At 41.9% G+C, this 15,156-nt stretch overlaps 1 protein-coding gene across 1 annotated transcript; it reads left to right on the top strand.

Annotated features, from left to right (window-relative positions):
* Positions 1 to 567: 567 nt before the first annotated feature.
* Positions 568 to 13,805, top strand: LOC308152229 (moesin-like; the record flags this gene model as incomplete). The annotated part of the gene is made up of 14 exons (XM_080525154.1): positions 568 to 594; positions 788 to 871; positions 3,939 to 4,034; positions 4,366 to 4,488; positions 4,584 to 4,735; positions 4,990 to 5,073; positions 5,252 to 5,398; positions 5,641 to 5,737; positions 6,637 to 6,800; positions 10,945 to 11,075; positions 11,250 to 11,410; positions 12,449 to 12,541; positions 13,005 to 13,229; positions 13,641 to 13,805. The coding sequence occupies 14 exons, from the start codon at positions 568 to 570 to the stop codon at positions 13,803 to 13,805; spliced, it is 1,749 nt and encodes a 582-aa protein (XP_080381280.1).
* Positions 13,806 to 15,156: the final 1,351 nt, after the last annotated feature.

A 15,156-nucleotide genomic window follows, 5' to 3' on the forward strand; every position in this document is an offset into this window, starting at 1 on the left:
TATTTCAACTAAACAATGTCACCAACACGGATAGGGTTCAGTAAAGGATTCAGTAGATTGTTTTGCTGTGTGTATATGCTTAAACTTATTCAACTATTAATTTTGATCAGTTGGTCATCTTGCAGCACTTGAGAATAATTCAAACAGAGTGATAGTAGTGGAAATGTTCATAGTTGGTAAATTTGAAATAATTGTTTTCATGCCTATATACTTGTCCATACTGTATTCATAGCAACATATATAGCCCTGAGAGCTAAAAAATAATTGGCCAACACTAAGACCTAACCCCTGCCTTAATCTTGCTTGTTTCATAACATGATCCTTATTTTCTCCATGTCAATTACTAGCAAGACCACCCACAGCAGACCCCAGCGGTGGCTGGGTGGGTTGTTGCATGGTACAAGGTCATGAAAACACCTCCCTCACATAGCCCTGAGTGTTCTGCATGATTTGACCCTACCGTTCTTTATGCATCTGAGAATAAAAAGTTCTGAGCAAACCAAACTCTAAAAACACATTGTGGGCTTCATGTTTTGATTGTAGTCCCCTCCAACCACTTGCGATTGGATGATCCTGTCGGTTGAACAGAAACATGTAAGAAACATATTGTATTTCTTGGCCTTTCACCTCCCAAAGACCTTAGGCAACCATTAGACTATCATAGTAGGAACATGCTGGTTAGCACTAATTGGAAGTTATATCAATACATTGGTAACTAGGCTGTATAGTTGTCTCTCCCTCCCACTCATACTGCATTGTGTCTCCATGTTAACGCTCTCTTCTACAGATCAATGTTCGAGTTACCACCATGGACGCTGAGCTGGAGTTTGCCATCCTACCCAGCACTACTGGTAAACAGCTCTTTGACCAGGTATGACTGGATGGAAGGATGGACGGACAGATGGATAGATAGATAGATAGATAGATAGATAGATAGATAGATAGATAGATAGATAGATAGATAGATAGATAGATAGATAGATAGATAGATAGATAGATAGATAGATAGATAGATAGATACAGTGCCATCCACAAACTAACGGAACAGTGAAGCATGTTTTCTTCTTATAATAAAAGTTTGGATTTGAAATCAAACAATTACTATTAAAGTATAGATTCTGAGCTTTTATTTTTATAGTATTTATGTACATACTGTGTACGTATTTGTATGTACATAATACAATATTATATCATCATTGAGAATTCTAAACACTTATTTGCCTATTTCAGGGCACCAAAAGTGATGGGACAGGTGTTTCTGGTTAGTGAGGTGTGTTGTGTCACTTGTGCAGGCATAAGAGATCTGTCAATGTCTAGTATTGATTCTAGGAATTTGCCTTTGGAGTCCGCTATTGGTGTCTGTCAACATGAGGACTAAAGAGACGTCAATGAAAGTCAAGGAAGCCATTATGAGCTTTAAATATCAGAAAAGACACATCAGAAACATAGCCAAAACCTTAGACTTACCAAAACCACCAGATTGGAATATCATTAGAAAGAAGGAAAGCACTGATGAGCTCAACAATTACACCGGCCTGGTAGGGAGAGGAAGACTTATATAGTGGATCACCGAAGAACGTTCACTGTAGTTAAGGGGACAAAAACAACAACTGTCCCGCAGATCAAGAACACCACTGAAAAAAACACTAAATATCCTCAAAAATTATCGTCAGGTTACAGTTTGTTTAAAAGTATCTTAAAAAGCCTGCAGAGGTCTGGAAAAAGGTCTTGTGGACAGATAAGACGAATTTTAGCATGTACCAGAGTAATTGCAAGAGGAACGTTTGGAGAAAAAAGTATCATCTCAATATTTACAGCATACCACCTCATCTATAAAAATATTGAAATATTGACAAAAACATGGTTACATGCCACTTGAGCTGGTTAACTTATCCTAACTGATGATGCAACTGCTGACAGCAGCAGTAGTATGTACTGTATTCTGAAGTGTACAGAAACATCTGGTCTTAGACAGCGCTTCATCATACAGTAAGACAATAACCCCAAACATTCTGCCATTCTGCAACTATGGAATGTTCTTGCCTCAATCTTCTGGTTTAATTCCAATTAAACATGTTTCTGATGATACGATTCAAAGCAAAAAAAACTAACTGAAAACAAACAGACTGTTGGCTGCAGTACCGGCCTGGCAGAGAAGAGCATCTGCTGGGCTCAATTGGTTGCAGACTTCAGGAAGTTATGGATTGTCATCCAAATACTAAATGATGAAATTGTGTGAAATATGTGCACAAATACCATCAAATAAAATACAATTGTATTTGTTTGATTTCAAATCCAACCTTTTTTTTCCATCAGGTAAGTTGACTGAGAACATTCTCTTAGGGAACCTAGGGCCGAGCTGCAGGGGAAAGGAGAGGGGACGAAGGAGCCAAATGAAAGCAGGGGACGATTAGGTGGCCATGATAGTATGAGGGCCAGATTGGGAATTTAGCCAGGACATCATTAATACGCCTACTCTTGCGATAAGTTCCATCATGGGATCTTTAACAACTCGGGACCTCGGTTTAACCTCCCATCCGAAGGACGGCACCCTCTGTCCTGGGGCTTTGGGGTCTCTTAGACCAGAGGGAGGAGTGCCACCTACTGGTCCTCCAACACCACTTCCAGCAGCCTGTTTTGGTACCCCCGTCCAAAGATTGACCAAGGCATTCCGTGCTATAGATAGATAGATAGATAGATAGATAGATAGATAGATAGATAGATAGATAGATAGATAGATAGATAGATAGATAGATAGATAGATAGATAGATAGATAGATAGATAGATAGATAGATAGATAGATAGATAGATAGATAGATAGATAGATAGATAGATAGATAGATAGATAGATAGATAGATAGATAGATAGATAGATAGATAGATAGATAGATAGATAGATAGATAGATAGATAGATAGATAGATAGATAGATAGATAGATAGATAGATAGATAGATAGATAGATAGATAGATAGATAGATAGATAGATAGATAGATAGATAGATAGATAGATAGATAGATAGATAGATAGATAGATAGATAGATAGATAGATAGATAGATAGATAGATAGATAGATAGATAGATAGATAGATAGATAGATAGATAGATAGATAGATAGATAGATAGATAGATAGATAGATAGATAGATAGATAGATAGATAGATAGATAGACAGACAGACAGACAGACAGACAGACAGACAGACAGACAGACAGACAGACAGACAGACAGACAGACAGACAGACAGACAGACAGACAGACAGACAGACAGACAGACAGACAGACAGACAGACAGACAGACAGACAGACAGACAGACAGACAGACAGACAGACAGACAGACAGACAGACAGACAGACAGACAGACAGACAGACAGACAGACAGACAGACAGACAGACAGACAGACAGACAGACAGACAGACAGACAGACAGACAGACAGACAGACAGACAGACAGACAGACAGACAGACAGACAGACAGACAGACAGACAGACAGACAGACAGACAGACAGACAGACAGACAGACAGACAGACAGACAGACAGACAGACAGACAGACAGACAGACAGACAGACAGACAGACAGACAGACAGACAGACAGACAGACAGACAGACAGACAGACAGACAGACAGACAGACAGACAGACAGACAGACAGACAGACAGACAGACAGACAGACAGACAGACAGACAGACAGACAGACAGACAGACAGACAGACAGACAGACAGACAGACAGACAGACAGACAGACAGACAGACAGACAGACAGACAGACAGACAGACAGACAGACAGACAGACAGACAGACAGACAGACAGACAGACAGACAGACAGACAGACAGACAGACAGACAGACAGACAGACAGACAGACAGACAGACAGACAGACAGACAAGACAGATAGATAGATATTGATGGTGTTTGTTGTTGTGATTGTGTTTAGATAGTGAAGACGATCGGGCTGAGGGAGACCTGGTTCTTTGGCCTGCGGTACCAGGACAGTAAAGGCTTTTCTACGTGGCTCAAACTCAACAAGAGGGTGAGTAGCACCAGCACCATCTTGGGCTATGGAAGACAACAAGGTCAACAACCAAAGGCAACAAACAAGGGACGCAAACGTCACTCTGGCTAAGCCCTGCCTCTGTAGCGGGTCTGCCAGTTCATCATTGCAGTGCACCCCATAAGCATTAAGCAACTGCTAAGCTGTTATTATTTTCACTTGGTTGGATGACGGTTGACTTGAGTGACTTTAAACCACACAGGAGCAGATTAATCCTATTGGGTACATCATTGTTGTCATGAAAAAAAAAACATGTTTTTACAGAGGAGAGGTCATTAGTGAAATCCCTCCCTATCCCTGTGGTCGCTAGGTGACAACTCAAGACATTCGCAGGGAGAACCCTCTGCTGATTAAGTTCAGAGCCAAGTTCTACCCTGAGGATGTCGCCGAGGAACTGATCCAGGAGGCTACGCAACGACTGTTCTTCCTGCAGGTCAGACACACCTGCATGCACGTACACATACACACACACGTGCTCGTGGGCGCCCCCACACACAGACACATACACGTCCCCTGTTGCTTGTGTAGGTGAAAGAGGGAATACTCAATGATGACATCTACTGCCCCCCTGAGACTGCCGTGCTGCTGGCCTCCTACGCTGTGCAGACTAAGCATGGGGACCACAAGAAAGATTACCACATACCAGGATACCTCACTAGAGACAAACTGCTACCACAGAGGTGTGTGTGTGTGTGTGTGCGTGTGTGCGTGTGCGTGTGCGTATGCGTGTGCGTGTGTGTGTGTGTGTGCGTGTGCGTGTGCGTGTGCGTGTGTGTGTGTGTTTGTGTGCGCCAAACTGTAGACTCTGGAGGGTGTGGGTCTGTCTGTCCACAATTAGTGGCCGTTCTTTTACATGGTTATCACATTAGGAAATGTACCGGTACTGTATTCCTGCTGAAGGAAGGTTGACTCTGTGTCGCCCCATTCTAACAAGGGTTCTGGAGCAGCACAAACTGAACAAGGAGCAGTGGGAGAACAGAATCCAGGTGTGGCACCAGGAGCACAAAGGGGTGCTGAGGTGAAGCCACACACACACACACACACACACACACACACCTTTCACTTCCTATCATCTTCTGCCTACTGACTGTATTTTGAGAGTCACCTGCTACCCTTGTTTATCCCGTTGACTGCCATGGAAACGTTTCCAGCTGAGTGGGTTTTCTCCTCTAAATAAAGCCCTGTTCATCCCACAGAGAGGATGCTATGGTGGAGTATCTGAAGATAGCCCAGGACCTGGAGATGTACGGTGTCAACTACTTCAGCATCAAGAACAAGAAGGGCACAGAGCTGTGCCTGGGAGTAGACGCTCTGGGCCTCAACATCTATGAGAAGACAGACAGGTAGGACTTACGTATCTCATTACTGACAAGTGCATCTGTAGGGCACAGTCCAGCTCTTTATGTCTCTGTGTTCCAGTGGAGGACGGGCTCATTGGAACGTGTTTGATAGCATTCCTCATTCCATTCCATTCCATATCCTTATTCCATTCCATGTATTACAATGAGCCCATCCTCCGATCTCTACCCACACCAGCCTCCCCTGCAATGGTGTTAACATTGACTCTGTTCTCATCTCTCTGTAGAATGACCCCTAAGATTGGCTTCCCATGGAGTGAGATCAGGAACATTTCCTTCAATGACAAGAAATTTGTCATAAAGCCCATTGACAAGAAATCTCCGGTATACCAAAGCTTTCTCACTGTTGATTGATTACACCTGTGTTATCAGTAGGGAACATTTGAATGTGCAACAGATTGTAGCACCCTAACCCTAACCCTAAAGGGCTCTGCACACAGCGTGCGATTTCTGTTGCGCATCAACGTTCCATTTTGAAGTTTGAATGGAAGTCTATGAGAACATCGCATTTACCCACACACGGCCCCGATTTTAATCGCACTGCGAACATTCGATTCCATTCATTTCGAATGGGACAAAGCACACGGCGTGCGAGTTTTGTCGCACTGCTTTGTCCCATTCAAAATGAATGGAATCGAATGTTCGCCGTGCGATTAAAATCGGGGCCGTGTGTGGGTAAATGCGATGTTCTCATAGACTTCCATTCAAACTTCAAAATGGAACGTTGACGCGCAACAGAAATCGCACGCTGTGTGCAGAGCCCTTTAGGGCCGGTTTCACAGACAAGGCTTAAGCCTAGTCACAGACTAAAACACATTTTCAATGGATAATGACCATTAAAAGTGTTCACTGGACTACTGATATCCGGACTGTGTACTACAATTATTATTATTATTATTTTATTTTTTTAGAAGTGGGGCAGTCCCATTCATATTTTTCATTTTATTGGACAGATATAGTGAAGACAGACAGGAATGTAAGGAGAGAGGGCATGTCAGCAGGGCATGGGCCAGATTCGAACCGACGCCGACATGGGATTATGTGTACACTGTAGACTGCGGTGCTAGACACCTGGACCACCCCAGGCTACCAATTAGTTTTGTTGCTGTTATTGGCCCTGTACCTATGGTATACTTGAGTGAATAGAGTTTAACCAAAGAGTGAATTGTCCCTGTATGTGTGTTCCTGGCATAGTCATGTTTGTCTTTGGTTATCTGTGCTAGGACTTTGTGTTCTACGCTCCTCGCCTGCGGATCAACAAGCGGATCCTGGCCCTGTGTATGGGGAACCATGACCTGTACATGCGGCGGCGTCAACCTGATACCATCGAGGTGCAGCAGATGAAAGCCCAAGCCAAGGAGGAAAGGAACAAGAGACAGATGGAAAGGTGATGAGAGAGAGAAAAAAGAAAAGAGAGAGCGAGATGATGAAGTGTTCCTACAGTGGCAAGAAAAAGTATGTGAACCCTTTGGAATTACAATGTCTTGATATAACTTACAATGTTCATCTTAGTCTAGACAAACACAATGTGCTTAAGATAATAACACAACACAACAATTATAATCTTTCATGTCTTTATTGAACACACTCATTGCACATACATAGTGCTGCGTGTCCTTCCCCAGGGTCGGATGGACTTCCAGACGAATTCTTTAAGAAGTTTTTCGGCGCTCCTCTGTGCACAATTAACAACCGTTCTGTCTTTCGGCTGGGCTCACTCCCTCCATCCTAATATGAATTATATGCATAATTCTCATAGCCTTTAACTTTGTTAAATCACTATTTTTTAAATGTCCGACGCCTCTTTAATCTACTAATCCACCCTCTGAAAGAGTCCCTGAGTGTGATTAGATGCTGAGAAAGATACCATTTTTATCCTGTTGAGTGGAGGTATCTATTTACAGTCTTGGAAAAAATTGTATTTGGCTCCGTAGCTTGGATTAAATTATTATACATTCCCACCGCAACAATTTTTCCGAGGTTGTCGGTGCAAAAAAAAACAATGTTGGCAGTAAGTCTTTAAAAATAGGACAGCCCTGCCGCCCCTCCCTTCCCCATCCAATTACTAATCTGAAATAAGCCACAGTGTCTAGGAATAGGTAGATAAGGTAATATGAAAATATGAATATAATAAAATAAAACCAAAAAGATAATAAATAAATAAATAATAAATAAATGAAAAGTAGTTTCATGAAGTTGTTGTTTTTACATGTTTTTACAAAATACATATTTATTTCAGTGTGTACCAGTTCCCAAGTCTTTCTACTACAGAGATTTAAAGGAGACAGAGGTTTGGGTCTCCCTAACATCCGCCACTATTACTGGGCTGCTAATATTCACTGTCTTGTCTTTTTTAACCACATTTACCTTCAAGTAATAGCCCAGAATGGACCTCTCTGGAGCTTAAATCATGCCAGGGTATTTTGCTTCAGCACTCCTTAGCTCACCACTTAATTATCTGACTAAATCAGTGGACAACCCAGTTGTGTGTCACACCCTGAAGGTGTGGGCCCAGTTCAGGAGGACCTTTGGCTATGAGGACCTCTCTCTCATGAACGTTGTCGCTTCCAACCATCTTTTCGCCCCATCCCAACACGATTCAGTCTTTCAAGACTGGCACAGGAAAGGCATCAGATGGCCTATCGAAAGATAACTGTTTTATATATCCTTCGACCAGTTGTCTGAGAAAATACGATTTACCCCCCAACATTTTTTGCGAAATTTACAGGTCTGTTCTATTTTACAGTGCTTTCCTAAAGAACGTTAATCCCGTTGATACATTTCTCGCTCTTGACCCACTACCCAGAGGTGCACTTTCCACATTGCATAGGAAAATCTCCATGTTGACATGTCCACCTCTAGACAGGATTAAAACGGCTTGGGAGCATGATTTGGGATAGGCACTATCGGCTGACCAATGGTCAGTCTCCCTCCTCACATCAATACACAAATCCTCACTCTGTGCAAGACACTGCCTAGTGCAATTTAAGGTGGTTCATAGGACCAGACTAGCAGGCTTCTACCCTGATATCACCCCCACCTGCGACAAATGCAAAAACAATGAGGCTACTCGTATTCACATGTACTGGCTATGTCCTCGCCTACAAGAGTTCTGGAGGGATGTCTTTCATACCTTGTCCAGTATCTTGAAGCAGAACCTAGACCCAGATCCCTTGATATCTTTATTTGGTACTACTGGTAAAGATGGTCCTCGACTGACGTCTGCAGAGTGCCGCATGGTGATATTTGCTTCACTCTTGACCAGGCGTGCGATTCAGCTCAAGTGGAAGGATGCTGCCCTGCCCACACTTAGCCAGTGGCTTCCAGACATAATGTCCTGCCTTCAATTGGAGATGCTGCGCTTCTCAGCCAATAGTTCTGAGGAGATTTTACGAGACCTGGAGACCCTTTTTGACATATTTCCCTAACACCCAAACGATATAGCATACTGTGCATTCCAGCTCTGCCCTTAATATAAAAATATAAAAACAGTAACTTCATGAAAATAGCTACTTTTCATGTATTTATTATTATTTTATTTACTTATTATATTTATAACAATCTATTTTGTTTAATTTTATTATATTAAAATGTGTATTATCTTATCTACCTATTTCTAGAGACAGTGCCTTATTTCAGATTAGTAGCTGGATGGGGAAGGGAGGTTGGGAGGGGGGGTAGGGCTGTCCTATTTTAAGTCTTACTGCCAACATTGTTTGTTTTTGTTTGTTTGTTTTTATTTACACATCAATGCCTACTATGTAAACAATGTGAATCCATTTGCCCTGCTCCGACAAGCTCAGAAAAGAATTCTAAAACAAAAATATTTTGAAAAGAAAGAGATTACTTTGTAACCCTTTCCAGCTTTATGTAAATCAACAATGCTTGATCGTAGGTCTTCTGAGATCTCTTTTTTGCTTTTTTTGCATCCAAAAAAATCCAGCTTTGCCTAGTGTCTAGGTAGTTTACATTAGGGATGCAACCTCAGCAAATATTTTCAAGTCAAGAAAAAAAAAAAAAAAAAAATCCCATCTTGTTGCCTTTAAATGACTTAATAATTAAATGAGTATGATTATATAATGATTAAAGCACTTTGAGCTGCAACGTTTGCTGGAAAAGTGCTATACAAATAAAAGTTATTATTATTATTATTATTATTATTATAGTTATTATTATCAGAAGATGCTTCTTGTGATAACAAAATATTTGAGTGTTTTTTATAAGTCAAGTATCTCTAACCCACATCTCCAATCTCGTTTCATTCATTGGACTCCAGGTTTGCTAACTCCTGCCTCCAATTAGCTTTTGGAGAAGTCTAGGGGTTCACATACTTTTTCCAACCTGAATGTGTTATTAGTTAAAATAGATTGTGTTTGTTCATTATTGTAACTTAGATGAAGATCAGACCATATTTTAAGATACATTTATGCATAAATGCAGGTAAATCCAAAGGGTTCACTTACTTTTTCTTGCCACTGAGTCAGAGACAGATGAAAAAGTGATGAGAGAGAAAAAGAGAAAGAGAGAGAGAGAGATGAAGTGTTGTTGTTTTTCCTGGCATGATAGTTGCCTAGTTGTATTGGCAGGTATGCTGCAGGCCTACAAAGTATTTCCATATTCACTTCTATGTCCTAGCTTCTAGATTTAGATTTAGATTCAACGAAATCTTAAGTTTAGCATCTAACCAGAAGTGCAAATAGTGATATAAGAACATGATATAAAAACTATATAACAACATGATATAAAAACATCACAATGTTAGTGATAGGTACAGTATGGCATGTACGGTAGTTTAGGGTTAGGTATATACAGTTATGAGCTACGTACAGTTAAGGTAGCTTATGCACAGTATGTACAGTTAAGGTAGCTTCGCACAGTATGTACAGATGTATAAAAGAGGCTATATCAAGAGGTATGTGCAATGTGCAATAACACAGCGTAAAGCCTCTCTCTTCAGACCGAGGCAGAGAATAGCACTTCTTAGATCATATTACTAGGAAATATTTTGAATCTCTACACTGTCTAGTCATTATGAAAGTAATGGTTCTTAGATTCAATTGCCGTTGGCAGTGCGTGACCTTGTTTATCTTGCAAGCATAACTGAGAGATGTAGCGATGGTTGCCTAGGATGAGAAGAATGTTCCGTGCTAGTCTTCTCTGTGGGCGTTCACACTCTACCTTCCTGTACTGTTTCAACCACGATGGTAAGATAGATAGAATCTGATAGGTACTTTATTGATCCCCGAGTTCCAAGGTTCCAGCAGCTTACACCATAAACAACAACAAGATTAGATTAGATTAGACTCAACTTTATTGTCATCGCAAGTACTATACAATGAAATGCAGTTTAGCATCCAACCAAAAAAACAACAACAAACTAGTGACAACTGAATAATAAATATCAAATAAATCAAAATAAATGATAAAATCAAAATCAAATAGAAAATAGAAAAGTAACCAGGCCAGCTCAGCTCAGCTCTGTAGTGGTTGTTTTCAAGTGTGTGTTGGCTGCACATGTACCCTCCATTCAGAGCCCTGCTGGAGCGAGAGAAAAAGAAGCGAGAGAATGCAGAGAAGGAGACGGAGAAGATAGCAAGAGAGACCATGGAGCTGATGGAGAGATTGAGACAGATCGAGGAGCAGACAAAGAGAGCTCAGGAAGGTCTGACTCAGACGTTTAAATGCATTTACGCTTTTACTGGTTTGCACTTTTATGACTTTAAGTATGGTGTGTAGGGTGTTTGAGTGCTAGTGGCTTGTGTGTTTACGGTGTGTGTGTGTGTGTGTGTGTGTGTGTGTGTGTGTGTGTGTGTGTGTGTGTGTGTGTGTGTGTCAGAGCTGGAGGAGCAGACCCGGCGGGCCCTGGGGTTAGAGAAAGAGAGGAAGTTTGCCCAGGAGGAGGCAGAGCGTCTGGAGAAGGAGCGCAAGGCAGCAGAGGAGGCCAAGGCAGCCCTGCTATTGCAGTCAGAGAGTCAAATGAAGAACCAAGAGAACCTGGTACACACACACACACGCACACATGCACACACACACACACACACACACACACACACGCACACACACACACACACACACACACATATATACACACACAGTATATATATACACACATACATACACACACACACATATACTGTATACACACACACACACATATATATACTCACACACACACACACACACACACACCTACGCATATATATAAAACACACACCCACACACACACCACTCGCTCTTGCTCTACTAGAACGAGCATTCACAAGTTGCACTCCTTGTGTGGCTTGATGTGGAGAATAGGCTAACCTCAAGCACAGTGACATGTTCTAGCAATACACTGCCGAACACATAAATCTCAGTTCTTGCAAGATCAAATAGTTTTTTGTAATACTGTTCATAACCATAACACCAGAAAGGCTGACAATGGTGATATTATGCAAGCCAAACCAAGGACTAACTTCCTGAAAAGAACAGTGCTTTATAGAGCCAGTACACTTTGAAATCATTTACCTCTTGATATCCGCAAAGAAAAAAACGAAATATCGTTCAAAAAGAGACTGAAGATGCACTTATTAAGTGTTTGATGACAGGTTGTTTAAGTTTATTTGTTTGAAGGATTGGTTGCATAGCAACCAAGCAGCAAATTATTTGAGCCACATTGATGGAACGGAACACAAGCTGAAATTAGCGCCCGGATCTGATTTAAACCTGGATCGGATTTAATCAGCGTTGTAGGAACAGGACCCAAGAAGATTAGCAAACTGCTACGGCATAAGCTAATGGGGATCCTTTAAATAAACAAAATAAACACCTGCACACACACACACACACACACACACACACACACACACATATATATATACACCCACACACACACACACACACACATATATATAAACACACACACCCATACCCCCACACACACACACACACACACACACACACACACACACACACAAGCACCCAAACACCTGACACCATACTTAAAGTCATAAAAGTTCAAACAACATTGTAAATTCCCTCTCCATGTTTGCGTAGGCCACTGAGCTGGCTGAGCTGACGTCAAAGATCTCCCTCCTGGAGGACGCCAAGAGGAGGAAGGACAATGAGGCCAAGGGTTGGCAGAAGAGGGTAGGATGAAGGAGAACCCAACAGTTGTGGTTTCACACACAGCTGGCCTGTAGAGGAGTTAAATAAAGAACGTGTGTGTGTGTGTGTGTGTGTGTGTGTGTGTGTGTGTGTGTGTGTGTGTGAGTGTGAGTCTATATGCGTGTTCTTATGAGTTCTTATGAGTCTTATTCTGTATGAGTGCTTCACTGTGCAGCAGATAGCTGATAGATGTAGATACCAGCTCACTGTAATGCATGGAATGGAATGAGGAAAGGTGTGTGTGTGTGTGTGTGTGTGTGTGTGTGCCTGCCTGCGTGTGTGCGTGTGTGTGCGTGTGACTGTATTTGTGTGTTGCCGCTATCTTATATCTAACCCCAGAGCTTCAATGTGAGCGGTGTGTGTGTGTGTGTGTGTGTGTGTGTGTGTTTGTGTGTGTGTGTGTGTGTGTGTGTGTGTGTGTGCCTGTGTGTGTGTGTGTCAGCAGGCGGTTAAGGTGGAGGTTGATTTTGAGCGGACCAAAGAAGAGCTGAAGTGTAAACTCACCCAGGACCAGGTGCATTCTCACGTGGATGGCGAGCACGACGAGACAGACGAGAGCGACGCAGAAGCCAGTGCCGAGCTGACCTCAGCGGGCATGCTCAGAGACCGCAGCGAGGAGGAACGCGTGACAGAGGCCCAGAAGAACGTCCGGCTACAGAAACACCTGAAGGTCGGAGTCAGAGACTGTTGTCTCTGTTATTCACGTCCATGTTAATGTTTGACATGTTGTTTTTATACCGTAGCTTTCTAGTCATCGTGTCACAAAGTAGTTCTGAACAACAACCCTGGCCTGTAGAAGATCAGCTTAAAAAAACTTATCTGAAAAAGAAATCAGTTTTAAGCAAACGAAAAACGAGATCAAGTCCAAACGAGTCAGCTTTCTCATATTGAGAGCTCATCTATGCCATGTTTGGGTTAGGCCCCCCCACCCTTTCCCCACCTGGTCTACTCATGATCATAAAACAGATTATTGGCCTACACATTCTTTCTGGATCTCATGCTTCGGAGGAATGTTCCACGTCATATGAATAATTCTATTAGTAGGCCTAGGTGTGTTTTATGTTTTGTGTTTTGTCCTCAGGCCCTGAGCTGGGAACTAGCCAGCGAACGAGATGACAGCAAGAAGACTCCCAACGATCTGATCCACGCGGACAACGTGAAGGCCGGCCGCGACAAATACAAGACCCTCCGTAAGATCCGCCTGGGAAACACCAAACAACGTGTCGACGAGTTTGAGTCCATGTGAGAGAGAGAGAGAGAGAGGAGAGAGAGAGAGAGAGAGAGAGAGAGAGAGAGAGAGAGAGAGAGAGAGAGAGAGAGAGAGAGAGAGAGAGAGAGAGAGAGAGAGAGAGACAGGTGTTGCTAAGTATTCTTATATATACATTATAATGTAGTTGTATTGCCAGGTATACTGTAGGCCTAGAAAGTAATTGCAGTTGTGAGTCATATCACAGTTGTATGTATGTGTACCGTTATTGTAATTAAACATGAAAATAAAAATATTAAAAATAAAAGAATTTAATAAAAAATAAAATACAATTATTAGCTACAATGTAACTACTGATCTTAGTGCAACTTCAACAGTGCTTTCCATCTTTCAAAGACCATCAATACAGCACAGAGCCCACTGCACCCCTCCGTTCCACCATACTGTGTGAAACATACACCCTTAGGGTATTACGTTTTGACTGTGGATCTGATTGTAAGAGCTGGATTATATTCAAAATATAACTGGCCCTAAGGGTGTTTTTGGAAGTGTTGCAGTCTGGGAAGTTGCAGTTTGGTAGACCTCTGTAATATGAACATTATATATTAAATGTTTTAAAAAGCGGGGAAACATTTTTGATTACATGTCAAGGATGATGCTCTTGTTGCTTATGTTGTTGCAATATTGAAATGCATGTATACGAAGTATTGATTATCTAATTTGATAGTCATCTTTTATTTAATCATCTGGCCCTTGCGACTTCCTTTGAAAGATAACTGTATATGCATGTGCTGTGTATTGTCTTCATAATGCTGATAAATTCCCTCTCAAGGGCAGTAATAATATTAGGTTCTATTCTGAATGTTGATACTTCTTTAGTGAAATAAATTATAAATGATATTAACAAACAAAGGCTGTGTTGTGTCTGTGGAAATAGTACTTGACCTGTTATGTCTGACGAAATGTTCATGAATCATCAGGGCCTACAGGCAATCCAGATTTACTTCTGTGGGATCCTGTGACCCGCCTCGTGTTGTTACTCAATCCTTAACTAATTACCTGCTGGATTAGAGAGCGTGTATTATAATCATAAACACAACTGAAACGGCTTGGGCATTGCTGCAACCGTGGCACTTTGCAATGCATGCAGTCAAAATAGAAACAATTAAATAAATAAACAGAACATGCATACACAAATAGATAGATAAATCATGTCAGCGACAGAGGACACACTTTACCCTACGGAATCACGACTTGGACCCTGGCCAGGACGCCTCTCTCTGCAGGACTAGCGAGGTCAGCGCGCGCGCGACTTCCGTTAATACAACTCCGGGGCAGGAACGGCACGGCGGGCGCGTTGTGCCAAGAGGAACAGTCAGACAGAACTGCG

This window comes from Nansenia antarctica (assembly GCF_963989245.1).
Source record: "Nansenia antarctica genome assembly, chromosome: 3".
Classification (NCBI taxonomy): Eukaryota; Metazoa; Chordata; class Actinopteri; order Argentiniformes; family Microstomatidae; genus Nansenia; species Nansenia antarctica.